We start from the raw sequence: 27,762 nt of genomic DNA, 5'->3' as shown, positions 1-27,762 counted from the left end.
ACAGCCAGGGAAAAATGTTCATTTTGAAGAAATCAAGACTCACTGTGGCATTACAGAAATAGAAACTTGGGCTTTACAGCCTTGTAGCTTCACACTGCACAAGGAAGAGCTAGTCTGTGTACTTGTCCCAAAAAATCTTCACACATTTAATTTGAAACAATTGTTAGATAAAATGCATAAAAAATCTTTCAAGAAAAATCCCTTTCTGATGAGAGTGCTGGAAGGCAAAAATTAATGGTTTGTCCCTCTAGCCCAATCAGCCTTCATTTCTTCACTTTGTGATGTCCCAGCTCCAGTGGAAAGAGGATGAATGCTACAAAATTACGTATGTCCTGGGAATCTTGTCATCAAGAGAGTTAACTTTCCTCATCTGGGTATTGGATGCAGGTGTCATGCAGGTGTCACTTAGGGGAAAATATTTTAATAATGAAGCTCTTACAAAATACTGCTTTTTCTTCCATCATGGTCAGACTCAAAGTTCTTAAAGGTCTTTTCCAAACTAACTGATTCTATGATTCTCTGTTCAGAAAATGGTGAAGCAGCTAGCGTATAATCAGGATCACATGAATACAGATCATCCCAGCAGAAATGCCTTTATTTAACAACTAACACCAAGATACAATTGGCAGACTACTTTGTACACATGGAGGGAGGGAATGTACTTTTCCCATTAAAGCATCTAAGTCATCTCTTAAGAGAGAGCCTGTGAAATTGCAGAAGAAAACAAGAGCCACTAAATATCTTGTTGTCTCTCAGAGTAAAATACCCTCAGTTTCAAATACATTTTACATACTTGTTTGTGACTGTGTGTGTGTATCTAAGCACATCTTTGAATTGTGTTTCTAGCGTCTAAATATAAGATAATTAGAAAAAAAAAGTTTCTAAGACAGAAGGTAATTTTTTGTTGTTGTTGATTGAGGTTTAGTAAAATCTGAATTTAAATGTATCTCCTCAAATTTTGTGAATGGAAGATTCACTGGTTTTTGAAGTCAGACTGAAAACCAGCACAGGTTTCATGTAAAAAATACATTTCCTGTGTAATTAAATGTTTTTATCCAAGATATTCTCAACACTATTTTCAGTTTCAAATCTTCCCATTTCACAGTTTTAAAATGAAGAATGTGAACATAGCACTTTGGTGAGAGTGTCATGGTTTGACACTGGCACAATGCCAGTGCCCCCATGAAGATACCCTCTCCCTGGTAGCTGCTGTGGCCAGATGCTGCAAATTGCTGGACTGCTAAAGCAGATCTTTTTGATTAACAAATGAACTTCACTTCTCTGTTTCTGTGTTTTTGTCCAAATGCTGACTTAGTATGACAGAACATTTGATTGCAAAACAAAAAGGACTTTCTTTGGTTTATGCAGATGATAGAGACAGAGAAAATCCATGTTGTAATAATTGTGTAAGATTTCTAAGCCTCTCCCCAACAGAACTGCAGACTTAAGATTTTGCTCTACAGTAACAACTTTGCAAGCTACCAAAGCCAGAAGCAAGAGTCACGTAGAATAGTAGAGATTCTTGCTTTTCTGATCACATTAATTTCTAGTCCTAGATCTGTCATCTCACGCTAGATGTGGCCCTAGACCATTGGCCTCATGGTCAAAACTGGAGGTGAGTTACATTTAGCAATAATTCAAACAAAATTAAAACTAATCACATTAGAAATAAAGTTAATTAATCAAATGCCATTATAACAAGGCAACACATGTGCTATTCATGGTAACAGCTGAATAAGAAACAGCAGTCCATTATTTTGTGCTCACCAGGACTAGATTGTCACAAAGATTTAACAAAGACAACTCACTGGTAGTAAATAGAAGCTTAAATCTAGCAAAACAACTCAGCTATAGAGAGAAATCCAGAGCTCATAGCCACAGAGTGGGATCCAGGATGGTGTTTAGGGACCATGGCTCCCAGAACAGTGCAAGGGGACAATCAGGCACTTCGTGTCTTGCCTAGGGACAATGAATAGGAAACACAGATGGTGAGATGGGTTACAGCTTCTCTCTTGAGAAGCAGGCACTGCAGCCCCAAGCAAGTGACTTTCTCCACTGGGCATTCAGACCAAAAAATTGTTTTCTAAAGTTATTGTATTCAAAGTGACAAACTCCACTCATTTATTTTAGAAGCATATTGGAGGAGAAATTAAAAACATTTTCAGCAACAACATTTTGGAGTCAAAGCATTATTCCAGAGAGTCATTTTAGTTCATGGAGGGTTGTAATCCTGATCTCCTCCTACCCTGCAAGTGCTCCACCATCAAACTACAGGCAGCTTTGCTGTGACTGCTGCTTCAGGTACTTGGTACCTGGGAGCCAGGTATGCAAAACTGCCACATATGTGCTCTTTATCAGGTCTCTAAAATGTTTCTGAATTGACTTTTTTTATTTGTTCCAGATGAGTTGAGATCAGAAAGGGTGGCCTTCAAAGATTGCCATTGTTGATACAGCATTTATACCAGTGTCATGTGCATCCAAAAATGTAGGAAATGTACAGCTCAGGACAGATCTGTGGACCCACCCAAATAAGAGAAAGCACAGTTTTACCATTTTTACCCCTTTTTCAGCTTTTGAAAGGCTAAAAATAAGCTAATAAATGTAAAAAAATATTTTGTATGCTTAACTACAAAATTTCATAATTTATAGTCGTTTTTCTAATATATATTTTATTATCACATATGTACAACAGGCTGGCTTTCAGGAATAGCCTTAAAAAGCACAAGCAACAGAGTAGTTCATCTGTGACTTTTATAATGGGCCATAAATGTTTCAGAAGAATGGTCTGGCGAGGGACTTCTTGACTCATGTTTTGTTCTGCAGGCTCTGAAAACAAAGAATGTGCATGTATTTAACAATAAACTACTCAGCTTTTGGTTTGAACTTTGGCTTAATTGAAATCAGTGGCAAAATTCTCCTCTTTTTATGATGAACAATGTGGTATAAAATAATCCCCTTCATGTTTATTAATGCATTGTTCTTTCTTCCATTTTCTGTATTCTTTAAATCTGAATTTTCTTTATATGCTGATATTTCTGTAACTGCAAACCTAAAGAGAAAGCCTCTGTTCCCATATATCCTTGACTTGCCTTTTGCATTTTTCTACAATTCCTCTTTGATCTGCCTCAGAACTTAATAATTAAATTTGACTCAATATCCCTCCCACTATATATAGCTCCTGCTACATCATGTTCTGTTACCTATCATCTGACAGTGTAATTCTTGAAATCTGGCCATTTAATTTGGTCCAAGAAAATGTATCATTTAAGAAAAGGCCGTGTTCATTTAACTAAGTGAATGCACATTTCTGTTTTCTTACCAACATGGGTGTATGGGCAGTTTCTCATACAGAGAGAGGGAGGGAGGGAGGGAGGGAGGGAGGGAAGGAGAGAGGGGGGAAAAGAAAAGGATGGCAGGGATGGTGGGTGTTGTTTACAGACTCCTATGAGCAAAAATGGCATTTGGCAAGAATATTAGCTACAATAGCAGCATTCACGATTTGGTTTCAAAATATGTTATAATGCCAAATATGCTCATTTCCTTTTTGCATTACCCCTGCCTGCTATGGGGCTAGGAACGTAGTCTCACAGAATTTTTGAATTCAGATTTCACCTTCCCCTGCCATGGGACAGGAAATGAAACCTCCCAAAGCCTGGGATCTCTGCATGAATGGAGGGCATTGTAGATACATCTCGTATTTCACTCTTCCCTGCTGACACCCACAATGTCAGTTCTTTCCATCACTGGGGCATGCTGGACTGTTTTTAAAGACAATCACAATGCCCACCTTTTAACTAAGTCAAACCATTTTATTTTCTGGTTTTTCGATTTCCTAGAACCGGTGATTAATATCCCTATCAAATTACCTGATCTTTAGCAGAGTCAACAGGACTATTCCTAGGATGAGAGCTATGCAGGAGGAGTAAGCAATAATGTAGACAGTTTCACCTAAAAATAAAAACAGAAATCAGAAAAGAAACATCTGCTTGTTTAGTAATGGAAATCAGATTTGAGATCTGTATTGAAAATCATACATATGTGAGGCAAATTAGCTATCAATTTTGACAAATGTAATTAAAAGGAGGGAAAAGATCTAGATGTATGTCAGTAGTAGGAATAACTCTACCTTTGCCATTTGATCCAATGCAATTTTCAGACTTCTTTTAGTAAATGCCAGCTCCGATAGCACTTCATATGTATAGCATTACTTTTCACTCTGCTGCAGGGGAACAGCTTGTTACTATGATTTTTATTTTGGAATATTCTCCCTTTTGATTTTAAAATGTTAATGTTATTCTGTGTATCAGAGCAGAATTGGCTCTTACTTATCAACTAGACTTATTTTTCTTTTTCACATATTACTGTAATTACAGTCTAGAGCAATGCTCCACCTAGAATCAAATTAACATCAAATGGGATCTAACACTGTTTTTCTGGGCCCCATTCCTGTAGAGTTTCCTTTTTCAGTTAGGCTTCTCACCAAGAAGTCACTTTGGTGGCTTATGTGCTAAAAATTCCAACTGTTGAAAAACTGGGAGCTGTTACAAATTTTATTTTCCAAAGGAGGGGTAACTCTTTTTTTCCCTGACATAATGAATCCATTGGTTTTGATCAAATATGTGAAAGAAACATTTCAGTTGGGAGTGCAATATGAGCCCTGGACACAGGATGGAGAGGCCACAAATGCAGAGCCACAAGCATAAAACTTGAGACCTTTCTGTGACTTTCCTGTTGCACTGATTCTGTTGGCTTTGTACACTCAGGTAAGTTTTGTTTATAGAGGAATTCAAACACAGAGGGCCCTGGCTGCTCCCAAGCTTCTCCATCCTATTATCCAGTGAAACATTCACTAAGGAAGGGATGGATCCCTGGGCTCAGCACTGAGCCACTTCTCTGGGCTGTGAGAAGGCCATATTCTGGTCTCTGAATAAGTTATCAGTTATTATATGCTCCATGTGTTATGTATATGCACACACAAACCTAAATGAGGCATTCCTGTGTGCACTGCATACATGCAGCAGGTGCAGTGTATCATATGATACAAGCACAGATGGTATGGATGCTGCAGCAGCCCTGACTGGAGAGAGGGAATATGTTTTCCACAGCAAGGAAAACAAGGAGCTGAGCAGGGTGTTGGACCTGCCTGGCTTTCATTGTAGGACTGTGCTCACTTTTTCTCAAAAAACTACCCCACATTCAAGTTTTCCAATGTAAGAAAGTGAAAGCAGTGATCAAACCACAATTTGCACAAATGGAGTGAACATTCCATTTAATCCAGTAACCTACTGGAAGATATTTAATATGGCAAATTTTTGAAGAAAGAGGTCTATCTGAGGTCTGTCTTAGAGAGGGACTGCTAATAACATATATTAAAAACTACATCAGCAGTTGGCCTAGCTCTCAAGTTACAGCATTTCTTTAAGATGATGGGTTTTAGCAAAAGAGTAATTTGTAGGCCTTTTTTTCAGTTTGAGTCTGAATTGTACATGCAGCTATTTTTGAAAACTTTTTACAAGTGTAGGAGCAGTTGTAGGGGCAACAGTTTCTTGCTTTTTTGAAGTGGAAAGTGACTTTCACACATATTTTAGGCAAATGGAAACTTTTAAAGTATGTCACCAAAAAAATTTTTATATCTAACATTATATATTGTACAGTCATGGATGCTTAAAAATGGGCTAATAAATTTTCAACAGAACATTGTGATCTTTTTCTTATAAATTTTGTAAAAGGTGCTTCATTTCAATCAAACAAAACACTGAAGTGACCAAGTGAATTTTTTTCTATTTTTTTGACAAAATCTGAAAAAATGCTACATTTTTGATGAATTGCTGGTAAAAGAGATGTTGATTCAGTTCTGTCAGGAACAAAGAGGGATTTTGATGGATCTTACTCTATTGTGGATCTACCTGATTAGGTATGGCTAGTGCATATTCATCAAACAGATTAATCCCAGCCTCTGCTCAGAGGTTTCTTGGCTACCTGCAGCTTGTCACAGGCTTTTTTCTACATTTATAAAACCATCAGACTGACAGTGTTTGATACCTTACACATTAAAGTCACTGGAGCTGAACTAATCTCAGTTCCCACAGCAGCTGGTATACTTACAGATAAACCCTGCCAATTACTTGTTTATCTAAGCACTCTACTCCTTGGTAGGAAATATATGATAACACTACAATTTAAGATGAGACTTCAACAATTTTGGATCAAGTCTAATTATACTGTATTTCACAAGAACCGGGTAAGAGTTCTGTATTTCTAGCTTCCTATTCCCTAAATAACCCACAACTTAGCCTCAAAGCTCCATGGTGATGAAAATAAATCCTTATCTTCCCACATGAATCACTTTTCAAACCAATGTGCAGGAAGCAATCTTTTAAATTATTTGGATCTGTAAAGTCATTGATATCATTTGCATAGGATAAAGCCAAAGCCAGGCTGAAGATGCATAATTAGGTAGGCATATTAGAAGTTTAGAGAAATCTTATTTGATTTATAACTTTTTGATATTGTTTCCAAAATGAGATCAAATTCAAGCTTACAGGAAAAGTCTCATTAACTTTTATATGGTTCTGACTCTGCCCACATCACATTTTGTTAAGAGAGTTGTATCAGCCCAAAGATGACTCTGTTGGCCTGTTCCCTCCTGAGAATGTGAATGTGTTTAAATCCAGTCCAGATTTTTACAAAATCCTGGTATCACATTTTTTACCCCAAACCTGGAATAACAATTTTTAACTTCCATGGTTCTATTTATTTACAAATATATTTGAATATAGGTATATATGCTTAGATTTATTACTTATTGTGAAAGACTCCTTCTATTAAAGCAATTTTATCCAATTGTATGATTTGCAATGCTGCTGAAAAAAATAGAGAAATCTAACTGTTTTTTTGAACAGTAAGCTATATTTTTAAGTATAAACCTAAAAAAAAAGCTGAAGACATGCTGAGTTTCTTCTGAGCATGTTCATCTGTAGATGGTCATTCATTCCATCTGGTTAAAGAGTTCCTTGTATCTTTCAGTGACAAACTAAGTAAAGGATTTGTCTGATATTTTAATGTAGAGACATCAGCAGATTTTACCTCATATTTTTTGAGCAGAAAAAAAGCCAAGAAGCAAATGCCTTCAAAAGTCTTCACACATGTGAAAGGCCATACTTGACAACATAACTGTTTTGCCTTTGTGTCCTGAATTCTTTTTGGGATTTGATTTCATTAAAGATAAATATTTTGTAAAGATGATAATTCCCTTTGCAGTCTGAGTAATGCACATTTATTAGTATTTGAATCCAGGACACTGAGTTAGATTTTTGGCAGTGGGATTTATGAAACAATTTGCAGTATGTTTTTTACCATCAGGCAGATATCCTGAATCAAATTCTTCTTCTTGACCTGACTTCCTATGAGACTTTCATGGCTTAAAGTTCCCATCTCATGTACATGACAGCTACAATAGAAAGAATATTTTATTGTATGCTTTAGGCTGGTCAGCATTCTTTCTATTTTTCTAAAGCTATCCACAGTTCTGTTAAGACTTCAAGGAATGGTTTTTGGAAAGTATTCAGACTTCAATGTGAACAGAATTAACTGGGTACGGCTGCTTCTTGCAAATATTTATCTGAATCTCTAAGTGAAATGTAAAATGCATTTTACCCACTGAAAGGGTCTGCAGTTAGAACTAGTGACAGGGGTGCAATATCTCACATTTTGCATTTTGTCACTTATGCAGCATTTCTTGTATTATGACTTGCATTATTTAACCTCTAGAGTCTCGTTCTAATTAAGGATTCAGGCTCCCTCTGCAATTGGAAAGGAGAAGTCAATACTTTCAGCAAAGGCAGTCCAAAAAAATTGGCCTACTCTTCCTTTGAGGGTCCCTGACTTTCTTCTCTGGCTACACAGAGCACTTGGATGACATAAATGATTCTTAAGGAACTTTAATGCTAACAGCCAAATGCTTAATTATGCACACACAGGTCTCAGGAATCCCATTCTCTTAATCCATTTTTATATCCTTTTTATCCCTTATCCAGGTTGCCCACTTCAGCAATAGTTGAAGGATGGAGAGGTTAGAAGTCACTTCATTTTCTACTGCATGCAGATATTAAATTATTTTTTTCACAGTCAAAAGCATTCTGTAGGAACAGTTCTGGGAACTAATTTGTAGTATTAGTCTGGAGAATTGTAATCTGCCCTGCACAAGGTAGAACAGGTCATTCTCATTAGAGGTGATATTTGTGCATTAAGCTCTTTATAGTTCTCACTCTGTAATTGGGCCCCTCAAAAGGAAATATAAAATAATATTATTTCAGCAATGAAAACATTTGTATATTAATTCAATATCCTTTAGCTTTATGTTGCTTAATTTCTTAATGTAAATTCATGGAAAGAAAAGCAGCAGCTCTAATAAAAGAAATAAAAGGAAATAAAAGTTGCAGCTCTTCAGCCCAAGGGGTACTGTGTGCCCTCCTGTTGTGTAAGAAGGTAGAGTCCTATGGAGTGTAACACAAGCCCCTTCTCAGACCACTTACTGTGGCTTCTAATTTTGTTGCTGTAACTCCTACAGAAAGTCAAGAGAGATAGAAGTAGGTGTGACATCAAAGATAATAATTTGTGTTACACATTATGGCTACTACTCTCTAATGACTGTACAGAGAGTCAGGCTCTGGCAGACTTAATAGCTTAATTTTCCCCAATTACAGTACCGCGATTGTGAGACATCTATTTCAAAACCATTTGTCAGGGTAATTGATTCAGTCTGATTAACTTTATTTTGTGGATATATAAGCTAAGCCAAACAGGAGATTTCCAGACCAAATGAAGGAGCAGCAGATCAAGCTCGCTTGCCTGAACCCACCCAAGGAGAGCAGTGCTGTGGAAATCATGGAGTGACTTGCCCAAACTCACCATTAATTGCAGAAGAATGGAGCTGTGCTCCAGAAATCTTTTCCCCTGGCATTTCTGTATTTACCCAGTGAAAACCCTTCTTCTGAATAGAAATTTGACCTGGATATTGGAAAGAAAATATCCATTTAAAATATTAGTTTAAAATAATTATATAAGTGAATATTGTTTGATATTTTGCTAACAGACATAATTTAAAAAGGGAGCTATTTAAAAATACTGTTTACTGATATTTGATGAACAAATTGAATGAGTGCATAATAGTTCTTCCTGTTCTACCTCAGTTTTTCTTATGGATGACAAGCATGCTTTGAAAATATTCTCTGCCACAAAAGAGCTTAAATTCTCTTTTCACATAAACTGTTTTAAAAATAGGCCCACCAAAAGAATTGGGTCCACCAAACCAATACAGAAGTGGTGAGAAAGGGGTAGCAGTCTGAAGTAATTTCCACAAGGCAGAGTTTATTCTCCAGCTGTGTTGCTAGACCTCAACAATTTTTTTAAGAAAGGCCTGTCCTCTCAGTGGGCATAATTTCATGAATATATCTGAAAATACATATCTTCTGTTGAAATGGAAAATAGGAGGTTTACTTAAGTAGTATATTTACAGAGTAGAAGGCTAAATGATACAGTACACAGCTGCTCACCCACATAAACAGCAAGCGGAGAAATTTTAGTAAAATAAGAAAGGCACACATTTGCAGCCTGGAACACTGTCCAAACAACAATGGACTAAACCTACCTGTTATTTTGGATTTTTTTCTGTCAAAAGTATAACCCACACTTTAAATATTTTGGAAACCTAAATTTTTTATTTCCCTCACTGACATTTTTTCTTATTCCTGTTGAGACACTGATCCTACATTGGCAATGATCCACCCTGTGCTTCTGCTTCACACAGCAGCAGTCAGTCACAATTCTTGCCTTTTACTGAGTCTGCAGTCCTTTCACTGCGAGCACAGCCTTGAGAACAAGCACTTGGAGCAAAGGCAGGGCCATGCAAGGGTAGGAAGAAGAGATGGTGTAAACACCACTCATGGACCTGTTCTCAAACCCTGGGTATTTGCTATCCAGAAATGTTTCAGAGTTACAGATCATTGCCATTGTAAGAGAGAAAGTCAGCCAAAGATCAACCCCAGGCCAGAGGAAAAATTCAGCACATGGGGTTGGGTGGGCACTGTACAGTAATCACTCCACATCTCTGTACTGCCATGCAGAGAATGGCATTAAAAACATGCTTTGTAATAAAACCTATAATCATCACCATCATCAGTTTAGCTGCATCACAACTAGACATCTAGGGGAAAAAAAAAAAATAACAATAAGCTGGAAGGGGTCTGTAGAGTAGGTACTGATCCACCAAAGGCTCTGGATCCCCAAATTCCTTTTGTTTAACCTCCAGGAAATTGTTGCACAACAAAAGAAACATAAGTTTCCATTCTTCAGTCCCAATTAGGGAAGTTTCAATCACAAAAACCCTCAAACCATTTTATCCTGAGACTGCTTCAGGGAATGGCAAAAGCTCATCAGCAATTATTTGATTATTCAGACATGAGGATCTTTTTTTTGCTTAGTACGTTAAGAGATAACTAACATGACGATGTGCTCACTCATTTGGACTGTTAAATTCAGCCCTAAAGCAAGCAAGTAAATAATATTCATCAGCAAAATCACTGCTAGAAGTCTCAAGTCTAAGTGTGTTACATTATCACTTTTCCAGGGGAGCTGTTACAAGATTTAAATATTTTCTCAGAGTCTGGATTTTAGTAATGATTAACTAAACTAAGAGCAATGTTTCAGCAACTTGATTTTAATTTTTGGGCAGCCTTTGAGTGACATGAAAAAAAATTTCACCCTTATCAGTGGTACCATTTTGGTTTCTAGAACTAAAAGTGTAACTACTTCACTCAATGAAATGCATGCACACAATCCATATATGTTTTCAAAGCACTGTCCCTCAGATAAAACTATGAAAGAACCATCTATTTTCATTGAAATCTTTAGGTATCATTACCTCTCTCAAGTTAGTTTAAGAATGTACATAATTTTGGAGTATACATGTAGAAGACACCTGGCACAGGGCATGATGCACCAGCGAGCAACATATCCTAAGGGGATTTATATTGCAAAATAGTTGGTGTGGTAAGTCAGAGATTTGAAGAGAAGAGAATACGTTGGTCTTTGATCTGGTTGATGGAGCAGATGTCTGCATGCAGCTGGAGCACTGCAGAGGCTGCAGATGAACCTCCAGGTTCAGTTTATACTGCAGGAGACCAGGAACCACCCCATGATAGAGAACCACCCTGTGATGTGACCCAGGACACAATAAGTGGGGACAAAGAGGAGCTTTGCTTTGAAGACACTTTGCAGATTCAGACTAAAATATTAATATCTGCTCCCATATTTCCATTTATGGCATTAACAATTCTCTAAACCAAAGGCTTGGCAAAGACATATATATTTGACAAAAAAATATTTAGCTAATCAAGTACATGAAAGTCATTACTAGATCTGAGAAAGTACCTATATTTAATCTCAATTACACCCAGTGTTTTTACTGAAGACCAAATCCTAAAGCCTTCTTTAAATAATTGAAGCTATTTTCTGCAGAATTTATTCTGTTGCTAAATATGTGTTTACTAAGGTTGACTAATATTCAGACTCCAAGAAGAAAAGAAAAAAACCCCAAATGCTACTTTGTATTATTTGTAAAAACAGTGTACCAAAGTACAACATTAAGCCAAAACCAGGATGACTTCAGACTTTTCTAATCTGCATATTAATATAGACTCTAGAAATTATTTCTTTATTTCAGAAAATTCAAGTAATGAGACATGTAGTCAATTTCATTGGTTTACTACTATTATAAGTTTTCCCCATACCAGAGGAAGAAAACTCTACGTTCAATTTTTGTTTTGGTTTGTGTTTTAAAAAACCCACAGCTATAGATCTTGCTGAAACCAGTGGTAGCAAAGATTTGATGTAAATTAGGATCATAACTCTCTTTAAAACTAATTATTCTGTAAAGCTGTAAGTGTTACTCACGTAAGTCCCTGAAGCAGGATTTGCTGTGCAGCATGTGATGGAAGAGCTCACACAAAGGCTGCTCCCAGGGAGGCACATTTTGGCAGGTGCACTCCGTGAGCAGCATCGTGCCCCAGCTGCTGACGTAGGCTGCTTTGCAATCAGCGGTGGCAGAACAGGGCACGTCATCCTTGAGCAAAGTTTCAAGACAAGCTTCATCATTATAACATTTTTTTGTCACATGTCTCCAACACTTTGACTGAAAAGTTGCGTATTTTTTCCTGGTAGGGGAGAAAAAAAAAGAAAAACAAAAGAAGTGCACAATGACACTTTAGCAAACATGATTTCATAAAAAGACATTTAATGAACACCACTAAAGGAGTGTATTTCCAAGGTACCACTTAAGCCTTAAAAATTGCAATATTCACTGATAGCTGACATAAATTCTGCTCTGATTTTGAGAAAAAGCAACTGTAGTTCTACTCAGCACCTGCTTCCCAGAGTCCAGAAAATACAGTGTGAATTCCAACACTCTCAGATACTCAGAGAAGAAATGTGAATACAGGAATTAGACCAGTCATCCCAATGAAACCACACCATCTGCTGTTCTAATGGATCCGCTTTTGAGCAGGGTGAAGGAAGAACAAACATTCAACTTATTTAGCATTAAATAATCTACATCCAATGTCACCCCTTGGCCCTGCAAATGTTAACACAATATAAAATGTCAAAGGCTCAGGAAAAAGTACTGTGAACTTAAAGATAAATTGATAGCAGAGATAAATTACATGAAGAATTACTCCGTTCAGTAATCTCAAATTATTTCCATTTATTTACTGTTAGGATGGAATAAAATTGGCCTTTAATGCACTGTATATGACAATAGAAAATATCCATTATAAATTAACTAAAAAATATGTAGATAATAGTTTAAAAAAATCTAGCATATTATATTTTAGGAGATGATAAAGGTAAAGCCTAGTGTACAATACATTAAGTTATTAAAATATTATTTCTTAATCATATATGTTATTATATGCTATAACATATAATAACATATATGTTATATATGTTATTAATTTGCAGTTGATATTGTGTAATAGCCACAAGCATGTCACACGGAAAAGCATGGACTGTTGCAATACTGGCTAGAAAACTTTTGTAAATATTTTTATTACACATGCAAAGATCTCAAAGCAGATGCCACCTCTGTTCTAATGGAATTATTTTCATTCACCTCCTGATTTATGGATGTGACTAGCCATAATTCACAGACTAATTTTGCTAATTATATGCATTTATTGTCAGTGCCAGGAAACATTAATGTTCCCAAAATGATGGGGAATTCAGCCATAATGACATTACATGTCTATACATGTACAGACATACATTTATAGCCCTTTGGTTGTTGTCACTGACATCAATCTGAATAATCTGCACAAAACCAAAACCATCTCTTGGCCTCCTGGTTTATTGACTGAAGGTTAATTTAAGCACAGCTTTGAGGTAAAATTCAACTCTAATACACAAGGTGACCACACTGAAAACAAAGTGGGCCAATTGACTGTCCTTAAAAGGAGGCAATCAGGTTGAAATACAAATATGGTAATCCTCTTGCATGTTTATAAATATAAAATGAAATGTTGAAAAGGCATTATTCTTCATGAGTTTGGTGGTCTGTGCATGTTTCAGGCCAGATTTTTGAAAGCTTTTTGCAAGTATCCTTGAGATGAAGAGAAGAAGATAAAAGATTTTTGAAGAGGCCAAGCTGGTTGCATGGCTGTCGGGTACAAAGGGTCAGACTCTGCCCTGGAAAGGTAATTACTTTTACCAAACAAACTTTGTCTGGTCTGCTGCACAACTTGGGCAAACTGGTGGAGGGCAAAGGTGCAGACAGGCAGGTGTTATCTGAAGAAAGGGGTAATGAAAATATGCAATGGCATCGTTTGTCCAGCAGAAATGGTGTTAAGTGTCATGATACAGGCAGAAGAGAAGCCCACATTAGATTCCAAACCTTTCTGAAAATTAATCATTTCAATTTACTTGTGGGATTACTTCTGGAATTACCACAGTTGATCCAAACATCTGTGACGATGTCAAACACAGCAGATACACTGCAGAAAATAATTTTGTTATGGCTGGGATATACAGAGTATAATAAAAATGGTTTGACAAAACCATTATTAAAAAGCACCTTAGTGGGCAAAATACTTCTACTCACCTGCACAATTCATTCTCTTCACACATCTGGACTACATTCAAACATGATGGGGGTGGAACTACAGTAACTGCACAGGGCTTGCCATGGAGAAGTTCTTTGGCTCTGTGGCAGGATTCATCATGCTGGATGCAGTCACAAAATATCATCATTTGGGCAACTTCAAAAGGCATGTTTCCATAGAAGAACCTTATGGCTGCTTGACATCCTTCCACGTTGCACTTCTTATTTACTGAGCAAACTTTTAGGTACAGGGACAGCTGTTTGTTACACACTTCATCTTCAACACACTCCCTGTTCACATCCAAACAGCTCCTGTTTGTGTGTGCTAAAACCAATAACAGTTTTTAAAATAAAATCTCAAGAAAATTTTTCTCAAGTGATGACTGGTAGGTGTCCTGTCTACATAATTCCAGTAAATCAAGCTTGATTCCCAAAACTCTGATCCAGCTCTTCCTCCTTTCTTGCTTCTTTTAAGCCTATTGAGTAACTTCATACTTCTTTCTTGCACTGCTTGCACGGCTCACAAGCAACCCTCCTGAAACAGCTGAAATCCCCAGTGTGCAGTCTCATGCTCAAGTAATGAAGAGAATATAAATGGCCTTTTTGTGCTTTTAACATCAGTTTAGGTATTTTGAGACTGAAATAAATCTTCTAAAGATATCTAGAAAATTCTAGACCCTAAAATGCTTATGGGATAAGATTTGCCTCTGTTTGACAGAATCATGATTGTTACCTGATTTCCATTTACCTTACTTGATTGTTACATTTTTGGGTTCTTCTGTACCCAGTACCTTAACTGAAGATATGTTTGGTCGATTAACTGCCTGCTCATCCATTTCAATGAAAAGTATTAATTTTAATCTGAAGGAATGTTGTACACTGTCTGAAAACTGAGCTAAAAGTATTTATTAGGATTCATAAGTAAATTCAGACTTACCTTGTTTGGAGAGAGCAGATAAACCCCATTGTAATTTTGTTTCCAAACTAATATTGTCTAGAAGAAAAAGATACAGGTACAGGCATAAATTGTAAATAACATCTTAGCCTTTTAACTTTAAAGTATTGGCTGTCTTGCTGGCATAGCGCCAGGAATAAAAATAAACAAGAATAAAACAAATTAGTTTGACCAAATAAAACCTACTAATAAATTCTGAATTCACTATTCATAAGTTTTGGGGTCAAAGCACAGTTTATCAAAGACTACTCCTAGCATTTTTTACATAATTAAAGATCCTGTGGACTCAGTAAGAGTTTTTTAGAGCTTCTCATTGCATTGTAAAGTCAGATTTCTTGTAAATACATAAAAGCCAGGGGCCTTAATGTGCTTATCAATGGACGAGTTTTCAAGTTCAACTAACTGCTTGTCATGACCTAAAGTCAAGGCTAGCAGACAATTCTTGCTATTAGTAAATTATTTTTGTTGGTCTTATCGCTTCTAGTTATAGTGAAAAACTGAAAATAACTTATTTAGATAAGGTTGCATCAAATTAACACATTGAAGAATGACAGTATTTGCACGCAGGCTATCATATTGTATCAGATTCTGAATTTATTTGTAACTAAACCTCCTAAAATGATCATATTTACAATTTTGAATTGCAAATGGGCAAAAAACCACTACTGCTATGTAGAAAACATTCAGACTGCTGGAAGAGCACTAACTTATGTCAGTGACCAGATTTTTCTCACCATCAACATCAGCATTATAGTCATCATCGCTGCCATCATTGTCACCACCTCCTGAGGCTTGGCTCTCCTGTGAGTGTTGTAAACAAGGGTTGTTGAATATTCCCTTCCATATTTTAATGCATCTCGTCTGACGCGGCTCTGGGCACGTGCACCTTCCCAGAGGCGTTGTCCTCAGTTCTTTCCAGGCCAGCAGACACTTGGCAGGCCGGGGGGAGCCGCAGGTGCCTGCAGGTGCCCGGCAGCCCCGCTGGAAGCTCCTGTGCGCGGCCGAGCAGCGCGGCTGCTCCCGGCAGCGCCGCTTGGCCACGCTGCAGCTCCCCAAATCCACAGAGCGCCCCTGCGCCCCGTGGCTCCTGGGGGGCCTCACACCCAGTTCAGTGTCCAGCCTCGAGGGAGACTCCAAATGGTCTGCAGAAATAGGTACAAACAGAGTAATAAATCAAATAGACGACGGATCATCATCAGAGCACAAAATCTCAGGAAAAGGGTGCTTGTCTTAATGCATTGCATTGAGTGAAACAGCCCTAGTTTAATTCTGAGCTGTGTGTAAACACATAATAATTCCAGACTCTAACAAACTAATGAATCTTCCTCATGTTTACAGTGTGCTGTTAGCTGTATAGTACAGCTCACTCTAACAGTTCAGCTGCCAAACAGTAGTAAAAAATCCTCACTAAAATTACTGTATAAAGAGTTTAGCTTCATATAATTTTAACCACCTACAGCTTGGACATATCATGGTATAATCTTAAGCAAATACATCATTCTTAAAGAGAGAATGACAACTCCAGAAGATGGTTGATTCATCACCTAAAATAGCAATTTAAGTTAGACAGGGAGAAGTACTCCTGAAAGTGCCTAACAACACCATATGCTGTCCCTTGTAGGAAAACCCAACACTACTGTAAATCTATCCAAACTTGTTTCCATAGTGGTGAGAAATGTAATGTCAATTGTCAAAAAAAATATAACATTATGTCATTTTCCTAGAAGCAAAAGCAACTGTTCCAATGACATCAACATTAGGCTTCAGATATCCATCCTTCCTGTTTGAGGCAAGGAGTTTGAGGCAGATCAGAATGTTGCTATTCCCTCTGCAATAAGGCCATATAGTCTAGTACTATATGAATGTCCAGTCTAGCACTAGGATGAATGCTGTGTGAGGCCAGCAGGGTGTGATGGATCAGTGCCAGGAATCACTTTGAAACTCACTTTGCAGACTCTCATTCACTGGCTGATTTTATCTCTCTTGTGTCAGCTTTGCTAATCATTATGCCAGGAGACTTTGAACCAGAAACTGCAACTTCTTCATGTACTAAGCAACTCTCAATTACAGAGATAGACTTTCTGCATGGATAAGAGTTCTAAGAAAAATAAAAATAAATTGAGGGGAGCTCGGCCCATTGACTACAATAGAATTTTTAAAATATGTACTCTATATATTATGTACAGCTTTATGCAGGTGGTGACTATGTTTCACTCATCCAGTAACCTCTCCTAGATGTAGTGAAGGTCCTCCTGCAACACAGTGTTACACAACTGCACCCCTGTGCATCCCCATGAATTATTCTCCCATTCAGAAGTTACTGAATGTGGCTATATACACAACCCAGACACAGTGGCTCTTAATTTTCCATGGGCATTGAGCAGCCCTCAACACACATTGTGAATTCACTCTTGCTTTCCAGTGGATTCAACAAGAACTTTAGAAGCCATTTGAATTTCTCACATGCATTTTATTGCTTTTGTTTGTGGCATTTCTTTTATATGCATGCTAGAGCATGAATATCACAGAAAAGACAAGACTAATTTTTTGGGGGCATTTATCAGACTTGAGAATAAGCAAAGAAAGTCGAATCCACTTAAAATGATGGTTGCAAAATTACTGGGTTTGGTCTTCATAATTACAAATTTATGTTCAGTTACCTTTATTAATGCTGCACAGTTTCCCAAGCAAAGTTGTGATGCTGCAGATATTGTCTGTAGTGCAGACACAGTTTCTAAATTCTGGGTATTCGTCAGCCAGGACCTGGATTATTCTATTACATTCAACACTGTCTTCTGCCTTGCATCTATTACCTAGAACTCACCATTAAAATTATAATTTCATTAATGTTTATGAATGCTTAAGGGATATGGTTACATAAAACAATTCAATTGAAGAACAAAAATAATATGCTTTGCCAAGAGAAGACAGTTTGTCATATTTTACAAATTTCAAATAATATTCAAAGTAATAAAATAAAGCTGTGGGTTTGACTTCTTTTATTTGATCTGATCCATTACCAGAAAATCTGCTCTCAAAGTACATAAAACCTTAAACTCTCACCTTTTATTTTAGGCAGGTCAGGCACTGAGACCAACTAAAAAGGTGCTTAGGCGTGGAAGGGGCACAGCCTGAACTGAGAGTCTTACCTCCTGTGTAGCAGAAATGAGGTGCCTGGTACAGGGACAGGAACACACAGTGCAGGCTTGAGGCATCACTGTGTGATGGAGTGAGACAGGACACAGAGGGCAGAGCCAGCCCCATGACAATGGTGATGAGAACCCCAGGCTGAGGAGATGCTTGCTCTGGGTCAGATTCCCTCTCTCATTTGAGCATGGTGCAAGCCTACAAATGCCATTTGGATATTCCATTGAACCCCTACCCCACAGAACAACTTCACTGCCTAAGTTTAAGAATGACAACAAACTTAAAGCAGCCCAAGAATAGTCTGATTTTTAGGAATTTTAGAATAAAAATGAGGGAGAAGTTAACATAAAAAAAAAGGTGCAGAAACTTTAGTTTGCTGGCCTATTTTCAAGTCTATTTGCATGTGCACTTGGACTCAGTGGTAAAGACAGTCACACAGGATGTCAGGTCATATTTTCCATGTATGTGTAGTGAAAATAAAGAACATGTAATAGTTTGTGGTACGAAGGTAAATCAATCAACCATCTACTTTATGAGCTAAAAGCTTTTCGAAAATATTATGATGATGATGATGATAGTGGGATTGTGTGCATCCTCAGCAAATTCACTGATGGCACCAGCTGTGTGGTGCAGTTGGCACATTAGAGGGAAGGGATGCCCCTGGAGGGACCCTGGCAGGCTTGAGAAGTGGGACAATGCAAACCTTATGATATTCAATGAAGCAAAGGGCAAGGTCCTGCACCTGGGTCATGGCAATCCCAGACACACCTGCAGGCTGGGCAGAGAGGGGATTGAGAGCAGCCCTGCAGAATGAGACTTGGGTGTAAAGGTTGATGAAAAGCCTGGTGTGAGCTGACAGTGAGTGCTCACTCAAAGCCAAGTGTGCCCTGGGCTGCATCAAAAGCAGCGTGGCCAGCAGGTGGAAGGAGGTGATTCTACACCTCTGCTCTGCTCTCATGAGACCCCACCTGGAGTGCTGCATCCAGCTCTGGTGCTCCCAGCATAAGAAGGACATGGAACTGTAGAAGAAGGTCCAGACAAGGGTCAGGAAGTTGATAGCACAAGGACAGGCTGAGAAAGTTGGGGCTGTTCAGCCTGGAGAAGAGAAAGTTGTGTGGAAACCTCACAACAACCTTCCAGTATCTGAAGGGGCCTAAGGGAAGCCAGAGAGGGACTCTTTGTCAGGAACTGTAGTGACATAACAAGGAGTAATGGATACAAACTGAAAGAAGAGAAATTTAGGTTAGATTTTAGGAAGAAATTTTTTACTGTGAGGATGATGAGACATCAGAAGAGGTTGCTCAGGGAGGCTGTAAATGCCCCATCCCTGGCAATGTTCAAAACCAGTTTGATAAGGCCTTGAGCAACCTGGTCTAGTGGGAGGTGTCCCTGCCCAGGACAGGGGGAGGTGGGACTAGATGATCTCTAAGGACCCTCAACCCTTATCATTATATGATTCTATGATTTATTATTGCTTAAGTTACACATTACTTAAGAATGTAACAAGTGAAGCAATTTCATTTGATTTAGATAAGTTTTATTTTGTGAAAGCCATGATTTACCGTGTCCAAACAGGTATGTGGATCCCCAAACCAGCACATTTCCTCTCTTTACCTCATAGATATTAAATGTCTCACAATATGTAAGAGAAGCAGTCTGTGGCTCACGAGATCCAGCCAGGTCACAGGGCAGCATGAGGGCTGGTTTCTGTCTCCTGAGCACACAGGCTGATGTCTCTGCCCTGCTAATGGTGCTGCCTGCTCCCTGCCTGGCTGCTTCCCCACAGGTGTGGGGCAGCAAAGATTCTGCACTCAGTAAAACTGCAAGTGACAAGAAGTCCTCTGTCACCAGCACCACGGGCAAGCTTTGATGTGAGCTGGGTTTAAAATCACTTATCTGTTGCTGACACAAATAGCAGTGGAAGGCAGTGGAGGCAAAGCTCTGCAGGAGGAAACAGTGCAATTTTGCCACTGCCTGAAGTGATGAGAATCAGCTATTCCTGGCTTCACATCCCTGTCCTGATCCCCTCTTTTTCTAACAGTCTCTGCACTGACCTTTCTCCAGTTGCTGACTAAGGAGGGTTTGGGGGATATATCAAATAATACCCTGCTAGAGGGGAATGGCACAGGCCAGCAAGAGCTGCAGGTCCCAGCCTCTGCTCCCACTCCACCTCTTCCATCAGCAAAGAAAGAGGTGATGGTGGCTGGGGTTGCCTGTATCTTTCCAATCCCATCTTCAAATTTCCTTCTGCTTTTCCAGAAGTAGATCATGACCCCTGACCCTTAGCACTCACAGTTCCAGAAGTCAAGGAACTCAGGAGATTTATTGAAGGTCACAGACATAGGATACTTCCTGACCATAAAAATAGGATGGAAAGGATGCAGTGACATGGCCCATGAAGATGAGTGTGTGGATATTCTACTCTGTATTTTTTCAACTAAGAAAGGGAGAATAAAAGAATTTCAGGAAAATATATTCCAGTAGAAAGAGAGCAATAAAGATCAGGAGAGGCTGGTGCAAAAATTAGCTTATTCACAAAATTTGTGATTGTCTTTTTCAAGGTCCAGATCACACTTCAAGGGTGAAGGTGAGTAGAACTAGAAGAATAAACCCCCATACCCCAGTATATTTTGCACAGCACCCCAGCCTCACTCAGCTCACCTGTCTTCATGCCACTGACCAGTCGTGGCCAGGAGCTGGGGGCTGTGTTCAGTGGCCCCTGTGCTGTGATCTCACTGTGCTGAGTCAGCACCTGACAGCTGGGGCTGGGGAGAGGCTGTGGGGCTACCAACATGCAAAGGGCACAGACACAAGCAGGAAGCACATCAGATTTATGGGGCTCCCTTGCATGACTTCTTAAAAACTGTGTAGAAATAACCTATTATCAGCACTGCTCTGTTTGTACATGGTATTGATTCAGCTGTGATTAACAGCAGAAAATATTTTATTACTGGTTTTCAATTATTGTTGCTTTACCAGGGATTAGTTCTAGGTAATATATTTTATCTTATACATATGCTTCTAAGGCATTTACAAAAAAAAAAATGCTCTCTCAGCCTAATGTTTGGCAGCCATTATTCATAATTTGATTTATTTATAGGTGCACAATTCATGTACACAAAACCACAGATAGAAGCATGACAGAGTAGAAGCTGACACTCCCTGAGTGATAATCTCTGCTTTTGCTTAATCAGCTCTTCAGTCATCTCAGTGGGAATTGAATTTGAAGACTACAGGGGAAAGTGTGAGGTTTTCCTCTCTAGCACTGGTGAGACCACAGTTTGGATAGATCTCCAGAGATCCTTCCAACCTCAATGAGTCTGCTATTCTAGGAAAATTAAACTCATCCAGATCTAATTCAAAATGTGATTCCTTAAAACGTAAGTGATCTGAGTTGTTTTTTTTTCTTTTGAAAACCTTTTCTGTTTCCCATGCAAAAAAATAAAGAAAATTTATACTTATGGTTAAATCAGAGTTCAGAAATGTCTTTTTTTTTTACACTAAAATAACAGAAGGAAAACAAATAACCAATCCCACAAATACACCATAAAAACCCAAACCTAAAAGTCTTCATTCAGCAGTGCTGAAACTCTTTTGATCTTTTCAAAATGAAGAATCTTATTTAATCAGAATTTAATATTTCTATCTTTTCTATCTTGACCTGGAAGCTGATTCATAGACATTTTCACACTCTGTTTTTTCTTTCCACCACATTTTTGCCACAGAGGTGAAAGAAGGATTGGACCCTGAAGATTATAAACTGAGACTCTGGAAATGCTGCTGGAGTAGTGGGGAAGAAGTGATGGAAAATTTGACAGGAAAAGGAGTGACTTAGGCAGTAGTTTGGAGAGTGTTCCCAGACCTGCACCAAAGAGCAAAAGATGGAGGTCTTGATAATGTACACATTTAACTTTGAGGTTACAGTCTGATGGACTGAGTTATTGAACTTGTACCCCAAAGGAGTTTCATTATAATTTGTAGTTAGGTTTTGCACAAAGAAACTAACAAAACAAATATTTACCCCATTGTCTATTGCCTCCAGTAACATGTTTGTGCTCAAAGGACATTCTCCATTCCTACAGCATGAAGTTTCTAGACTTGCACATGAGAGACAGTGTAATGTTACTCTTTCTAATGATGCTGCTGCTGGGTTTTCTATCGCTGTTTCTGAGAGGTACCATCAGCTGTCTGGCTGGATTTACATGCTCTGGGATCATGGTACCTAATAAGCACATTTAGTATAATTTGTCCTAGACCCAACACAATATCTGAGTGCTCTGCAATGCTGGAGAGTCCTTGCCAAAAGCTATTATCCTAAGGAAACCTACAGATGCGAATCCAAACAAGCAGTCACAAGAATGATTATTTCTGGAAGATTTCTCTGGCCCAGTTACAAATACCTTGAACATCAGTGAATAAGTACATAAGATAATAAGAGAGGGAAATGTCATATTATGGGACAATGTCACACACCCAAAGGGGGGCCACAGAAGGAATCATGCTGGCCCACTTAATCTGGCTGCAGGGTACCAAGATTAAAACATATACAACATATACAAACATATATCTGCGTGGCAAGTAGTGCTGGTGCTAATGTGTTTGTGAATGATGGGAGAGAAACAAATTCAGCTTGTTCTGGTTCTGTTTTGGTTCTAGAGAGCTCATCTTTAGGGCACTTGAGCCAGAAAGTACTGCATATTCCAATTTTTTTTTCTTCTAAACAGCAGCCATATCTTTTGAAACTGTTTCATTTCACATAAAATATTCAACAGATCAATAGAACATGTGCTGCAGCCCAGCTGCTTTGGGAACTGTTGTAACTGTTATATTATCATAAACTTTTCATTTACTTCATCTGTTCTTAAAAGTATAAAGACATTCTATGCAAAGTAGATAAGTATCTGGAAAAGGACACCCTAAGACCCCCAAAGAGAATTTTCTACTCTAATTATTTGAAATATTGTCTTGGGACATTTGGGACATCAAATTCATGCAACAGATCAGACAGAGGCATTCATTCAGGTAGCTCACACTAGAGGTGAATGTTTTATCCGTTTCTTACTCTAGTACAATAATTAAAAAATTACTCTAAGTAACTACTACATTGTTTTGGGTATGGTGTTAGATTATAGAACCACAGAATTGTTTAGATTGGAAGGGACCTTCAACCCCTCTGCCATTTGCAGGGATGTCTTCCACTAGGACAGGTTCCCCAAAGCCGTGTCCAACCTGGCCTTGCACACTGCCAGGGAGGGGGCAGATCAACTCCTCCAAATTGTGTAAAACAAAGCTGGAACTTCTTCACCAGTTGCGCACAGGCTTTATTTAACAGGATCCCACAAGAGCCTGATTTCTGCTGAATTCAGACTTCTCGAGTGGATTCAGGCTCTGACTTTGTTCCCAGTGCAGAAATTTCATTTATCACTTTCTTGAAGAGACAGTGTGACTGTTACTAAAAGTAGCATTGGCCACTGCAAAGGATTTCAGAAGCTGATTGTTTTTTGCCTTAATTTCTCTCTTTAAAATCTCACTGACTTCATTTAGTTGCCACAGGGATATTGTAATAAACTATGAATATGCAATTGCATATAGCAATTCAAAATTAAGGTGTGTACACCGTACAGAATTACCTGAAATATTGCAGGCATCTTCAACCACATTCCAGACACCCTCACATCCATTTCCACCATTAACACACTGCTCCCTCAAGTGCAGACAGTCAGTAGTCTGGACAGTAGATATACATGTGAAGTAAATGAATAACACTGTAAAAACAGAATATAATGACTATTTAAAGCAGTAGATACTGTACTGACCCTTTTCCTTTAAACAGAGGTTTTAAAAATATAATTTACTCTAGTTTTTTCTATAGATTCAAGTTTGCTATCAAATTAATTTTTAGCAGAACAAAGTTTTCCTCCGTTTTGTAACTGGAAAATTAAATTTAAATGTCCAAAGTTTCAGTTTGGCATATTTTGTATTGGTTTTGCCCCAGTATTATAACAGTAACCATAGTTATATATGACATTGGTGCATGGATATATAGAAATTTTTGCAGTTCTGATCTCCATAATAAATTACAGAAAGGAAGACAGTAAAAAATTCAGAAGAAACAGTACTTTATTCACATAAAATCTCACCAAACTAAGCTGTTTAGGAATTCCTATGAATAGAGTGTGTGAAAGAGATTTGTCAACTACACAACTGTAAAATAATAAATATGATTTTATTTTATAAATGCAGTACTCTTCACTCTCTTTATTTTTACTTCACAGATGCATCATTTCTTGAAAGCAACCCTCACATATATGTCTTCATCTGCTTTCCTGGGTGCATTGAGCCTGCTAATTACATAAAAAAGTTCTGGAGGTTTCAAGATAAAGAATTTTATAGCAGCACTGCCTGTGACTTATCAGTAGAAAATTAAATTGCCATGTTAAGAAAGGATAAATCAGCTGGAGTTTAGCTCTTTCATTAACATTCCCATGGTAAGGCAACCTCTAATTTGTAATCATGTGTCTTTATTTTCTATAAAATTAAGTTTCAGTCACTGATTTCAGGCCTTATCAAACTACCTGCTAAACACCAGATGTGTTTTCTTTAGTTGTTGAAGAACACAGCATCTCTCTAATAAACTACCTTCCCCCCCCCCGTCATGTTCAGGTAAGTGCATGTGGAATTTGAGTGGTTTCCAGCATTGTTTAATCCCTTAAACATCATTTGCAAGAGGCATGAAATATTGCTTCAGGATTTGTTCAGACCCTATCTGAAGAAATTGGAACACTTTTTGGACACATGCTGATAAATATGAAGCAACATTTAATACATAATAATTGACAGGTGCAACAGCATCTAGTGTGCCTCTGAGACAACAAAGAGGCCACATGTGCTTATTATAGCTGGTGCTAATCCTTCCTCAGTGGTGCATATTCCTGGCAGTTCTCAGATCCATGCAGGAGTGGTGGTGATTTCCAGCCTGAAACACTCCTAGGCTGTGTCCGTCCATCAGCCTTGAGGACATATTGACAGAAACAGCTCCTACCTCTTGACCTTGAGGAATGTGCAGCTGGCCCTATCCATAGGACAATTATGGCTTATTATGACAACATTTTAGTTCTAGGACTGTCTCAAAAGGTCTTTCTTATTTTGAAATTACTGACTATTTATTCAGGTGACAGGAAAAAAAAAGTTGCCAAATACCTTACAGGGCAAAATGACTTCATATATAAAACAATACAAAATTATAAACCCACATATTTATTAAGAAAAGGTATTTTGCTGGATGGCCATTTATCTATTTTTTAGGTTCTTACACAACACAAGGTTTACTCATCTGACTAGGATTCACATCACAAAGTCTCTGTGCTCTCTTCCTCGTGTTCAGAGAGTTTTCAAGGACCAGTGGCTGAGACAGTCAAAACAGGACTGACTGCACAGACTTCCTGCTACTTTTTAGGGAGTATTTCACACTGCTTCCCATTTTAAACCTATCTTGAAAGTGGCCCCAAAATAGGAGGTGATGTTTTTGCAAAATAAAGAGGTGAGTAGCATAATCTATGATTTAAGTCACTTCAGCCAAAGAAAGGGCTTCTTTGGCTATAATGACCTATTATGGATGGGTCTTTGATTCCTCAGCAGTACAGGGGAGGTACACAGCCAGAAACCTACAGGAAACAAACTGCCCTATACGATTTTAGAGTCCAGGGCACTGTAGCTTCTGCAGTTTCTTAAACTGACAGGTATTACTTTAGTTGCTCTCTTTACTTATTGACTCAAGTGTTTGGAATACTAAGTGATTCTGCATAGAAGAGTTGAGGGTATCTAAGAGTTAGTTTGCAGCTAAAACTTTTAGCGGGATCCATATTGACAAGAAGACACACATTTAAATTTCTACAGATGTCTGTATTTTTATGCAAAGGCCTATTGATTCACTGGGTAGGTGTACAATTCTCTGTTTTCTGTAGGATTTGGTGCCTGAAGTTAAAAGGAGGCAGAAAAATAAACATTTTAGCGCTTTCATTTTGCAGATTGGGAACTGAGGAATGGAGGAAGTACATTTCCCAACTCTGCAATCCTAAAATAATGTAAATAAGTAATAATGAATATTGGGAAACTAAGCTGTGGTTTCTATCCAATGGCAAGGGCAGTGGGATAACAAGCTCCGAAGTCAAAATGCCAAACTACAGCTGAACATAGCTTGAATATAGTTGAAAATTGATAAAAGACAACTTTATTTTAAAAAAACCTGGGGCAGAACTACCTACAGAATACTTTTAACGCAGAAATACAAGTTTAGAGTAGTGGGGTGTTAAAGAGAGAAGAGCATGTATACAGTATACAGTGAGGAGAAAAGGAGAATAACAGAAATTAACATACAACATACTTGTCTCATATTCTCCTGTACCAGTTTTGTTGATTTTCCCCTTTTCTCCACTCAAGCCCAAAGGCAGTGTCAGCAGCCCTGTGCGTAGCCCGGGCAGCACGCAGCTCTCCCCAGCCAGCAGCCAGCGGCTGTTCACTCGGAGCAGGTGTCCCCGCCGGCCGCTCCTGCCTTCCCGCCGCCCTGCCCCAGCCCAGCCGGGCAGCGCTCCCGGGGCCGAGCCAAGCCCCGGGCCCCGCGCCCGCCGGAGACCCGCGGGAGCCGGAGCCGTGCCGAGGGACGGAGCCGTGCCGAGGGACGGACGGACGGACGGAGGGGAGGAGGGGGCGGCCGGAGCTGCCCGCCCGCCGCACTTACCGGGGCCGAGGAGCGCGGCCACGGCCATGGCGCTGCCGCAGGTGCCGGAGCGGGGCCTCAGGAGCCGAGCGGGGCCGCAGGTGCCGGAGCGGGGCCACGGGAGCCGAGCGGGGCCGCAGGTGCCGGAGCGGGGCCACAGGTGCCGGAGCGGGGCCACAGGAGCCGAGCGGGGCCGCCCCTTCAGCACCGGCCCGGGGACAGCGCCCGCCGGGCCCGCCGCCGCTCCGGGCGCTCCGAGCGCGGCGCGGGCGGGGGCAGCTCTGATTCTCCCCGTGCAACGCTGCCCCTTCCTCTGCCCACCTCCTTCGGCCGGGGCACGGAATGACGGCTCCCACCTCCGGGAGCGGCCTCGGCTGCCACTGGCACACCCTCTGCTTACATTTCTTCTCTTGACACAAACGCTGAGCCGGACCGCGTCCAGATGACACGCAGGAGTTCTTCGGCATCGTCCACAGGATCTGACACTCCCTCCGTACTTAGTTCTCCCTCATTTGATCTCCAGAGAAACTAGCAGAGCAGGTCTTTGGCTGCTGCCTATAAGCTCCTTGGAAAATGCCTGTTGCTATGTCCTATCGCCTTCTGTAAGCACTTTTCAACCCATTTTAGGAGTGAATTTGTTTTCATCTCAGATTTGGAATACAATCTTGATCAGTTAAGGAGAGAGAAGACTTATGGAATATGTTGGATGGCAGACATGGGGAACAAATAATTAATCTATAGTCTAGTCCCAGACAGGACTATGAGTGTAACCTCAGGTGTTTCACTAAAATA

The 27,762-nt window shown here is 39.2% G+C and overlaps 1 protein-coding gene across 1 annotated transcript; it reads right to left on the bottom strand.

Moving 5' to 3' along the window:
* Positions 1-577: 577 nt before the first annotated feature.
* GFRAL (GDNF family receptor alpha like) lies at positions 578-27,512 on the bottom strand. Its single transcript, XM_071442701.1, has 10 exons — positions 26,992-27,512; positions 23,885-24,019; positions 17,768-17,920; positions 15,842-16,249; positions 15,090-15,146; positions 14,153-14,477; positions 11,953-12,212; positions 8,911-9,009; positions 3,867-3,948; positions 578-2,826 (listed from the first exon to the last, which is right to left on the bottom strand). The coding sequence occupies exons 1-10, from the start codon at positions 27,017-27,019 to the stop codon at positions 2,739-2,741; spliced, it is 1,635 nt and encodes a 544-aa protein (XP_071298802.1). The 5' UTR covers positions 27,020-27,512; the 3' UTR covers positions 578-2,738.
* Positions 27,513-27,762: the final 250 nt, after the last annotated feature.

Source organism: Agelaius tricolor, unplaced genomic scaffold (assembly GCF_023055355.1).
Source record: "Agelaius tricolor isolate 1412-34295 unplaced genomic scaffold, bAgeTri1.0.p SCAF_1, whole genome shotgun sequence".
Classification (NCBI taxonomy): domain Eukaryota; kingdom Metazoa; phylum Chordata; class Aves; order Passeriformes; family Icteridae; genus Agelaius; species Agelaius tricolor.
This window is presented reverse-complemented; position numbering and strand designations above follow the sequence as displayed.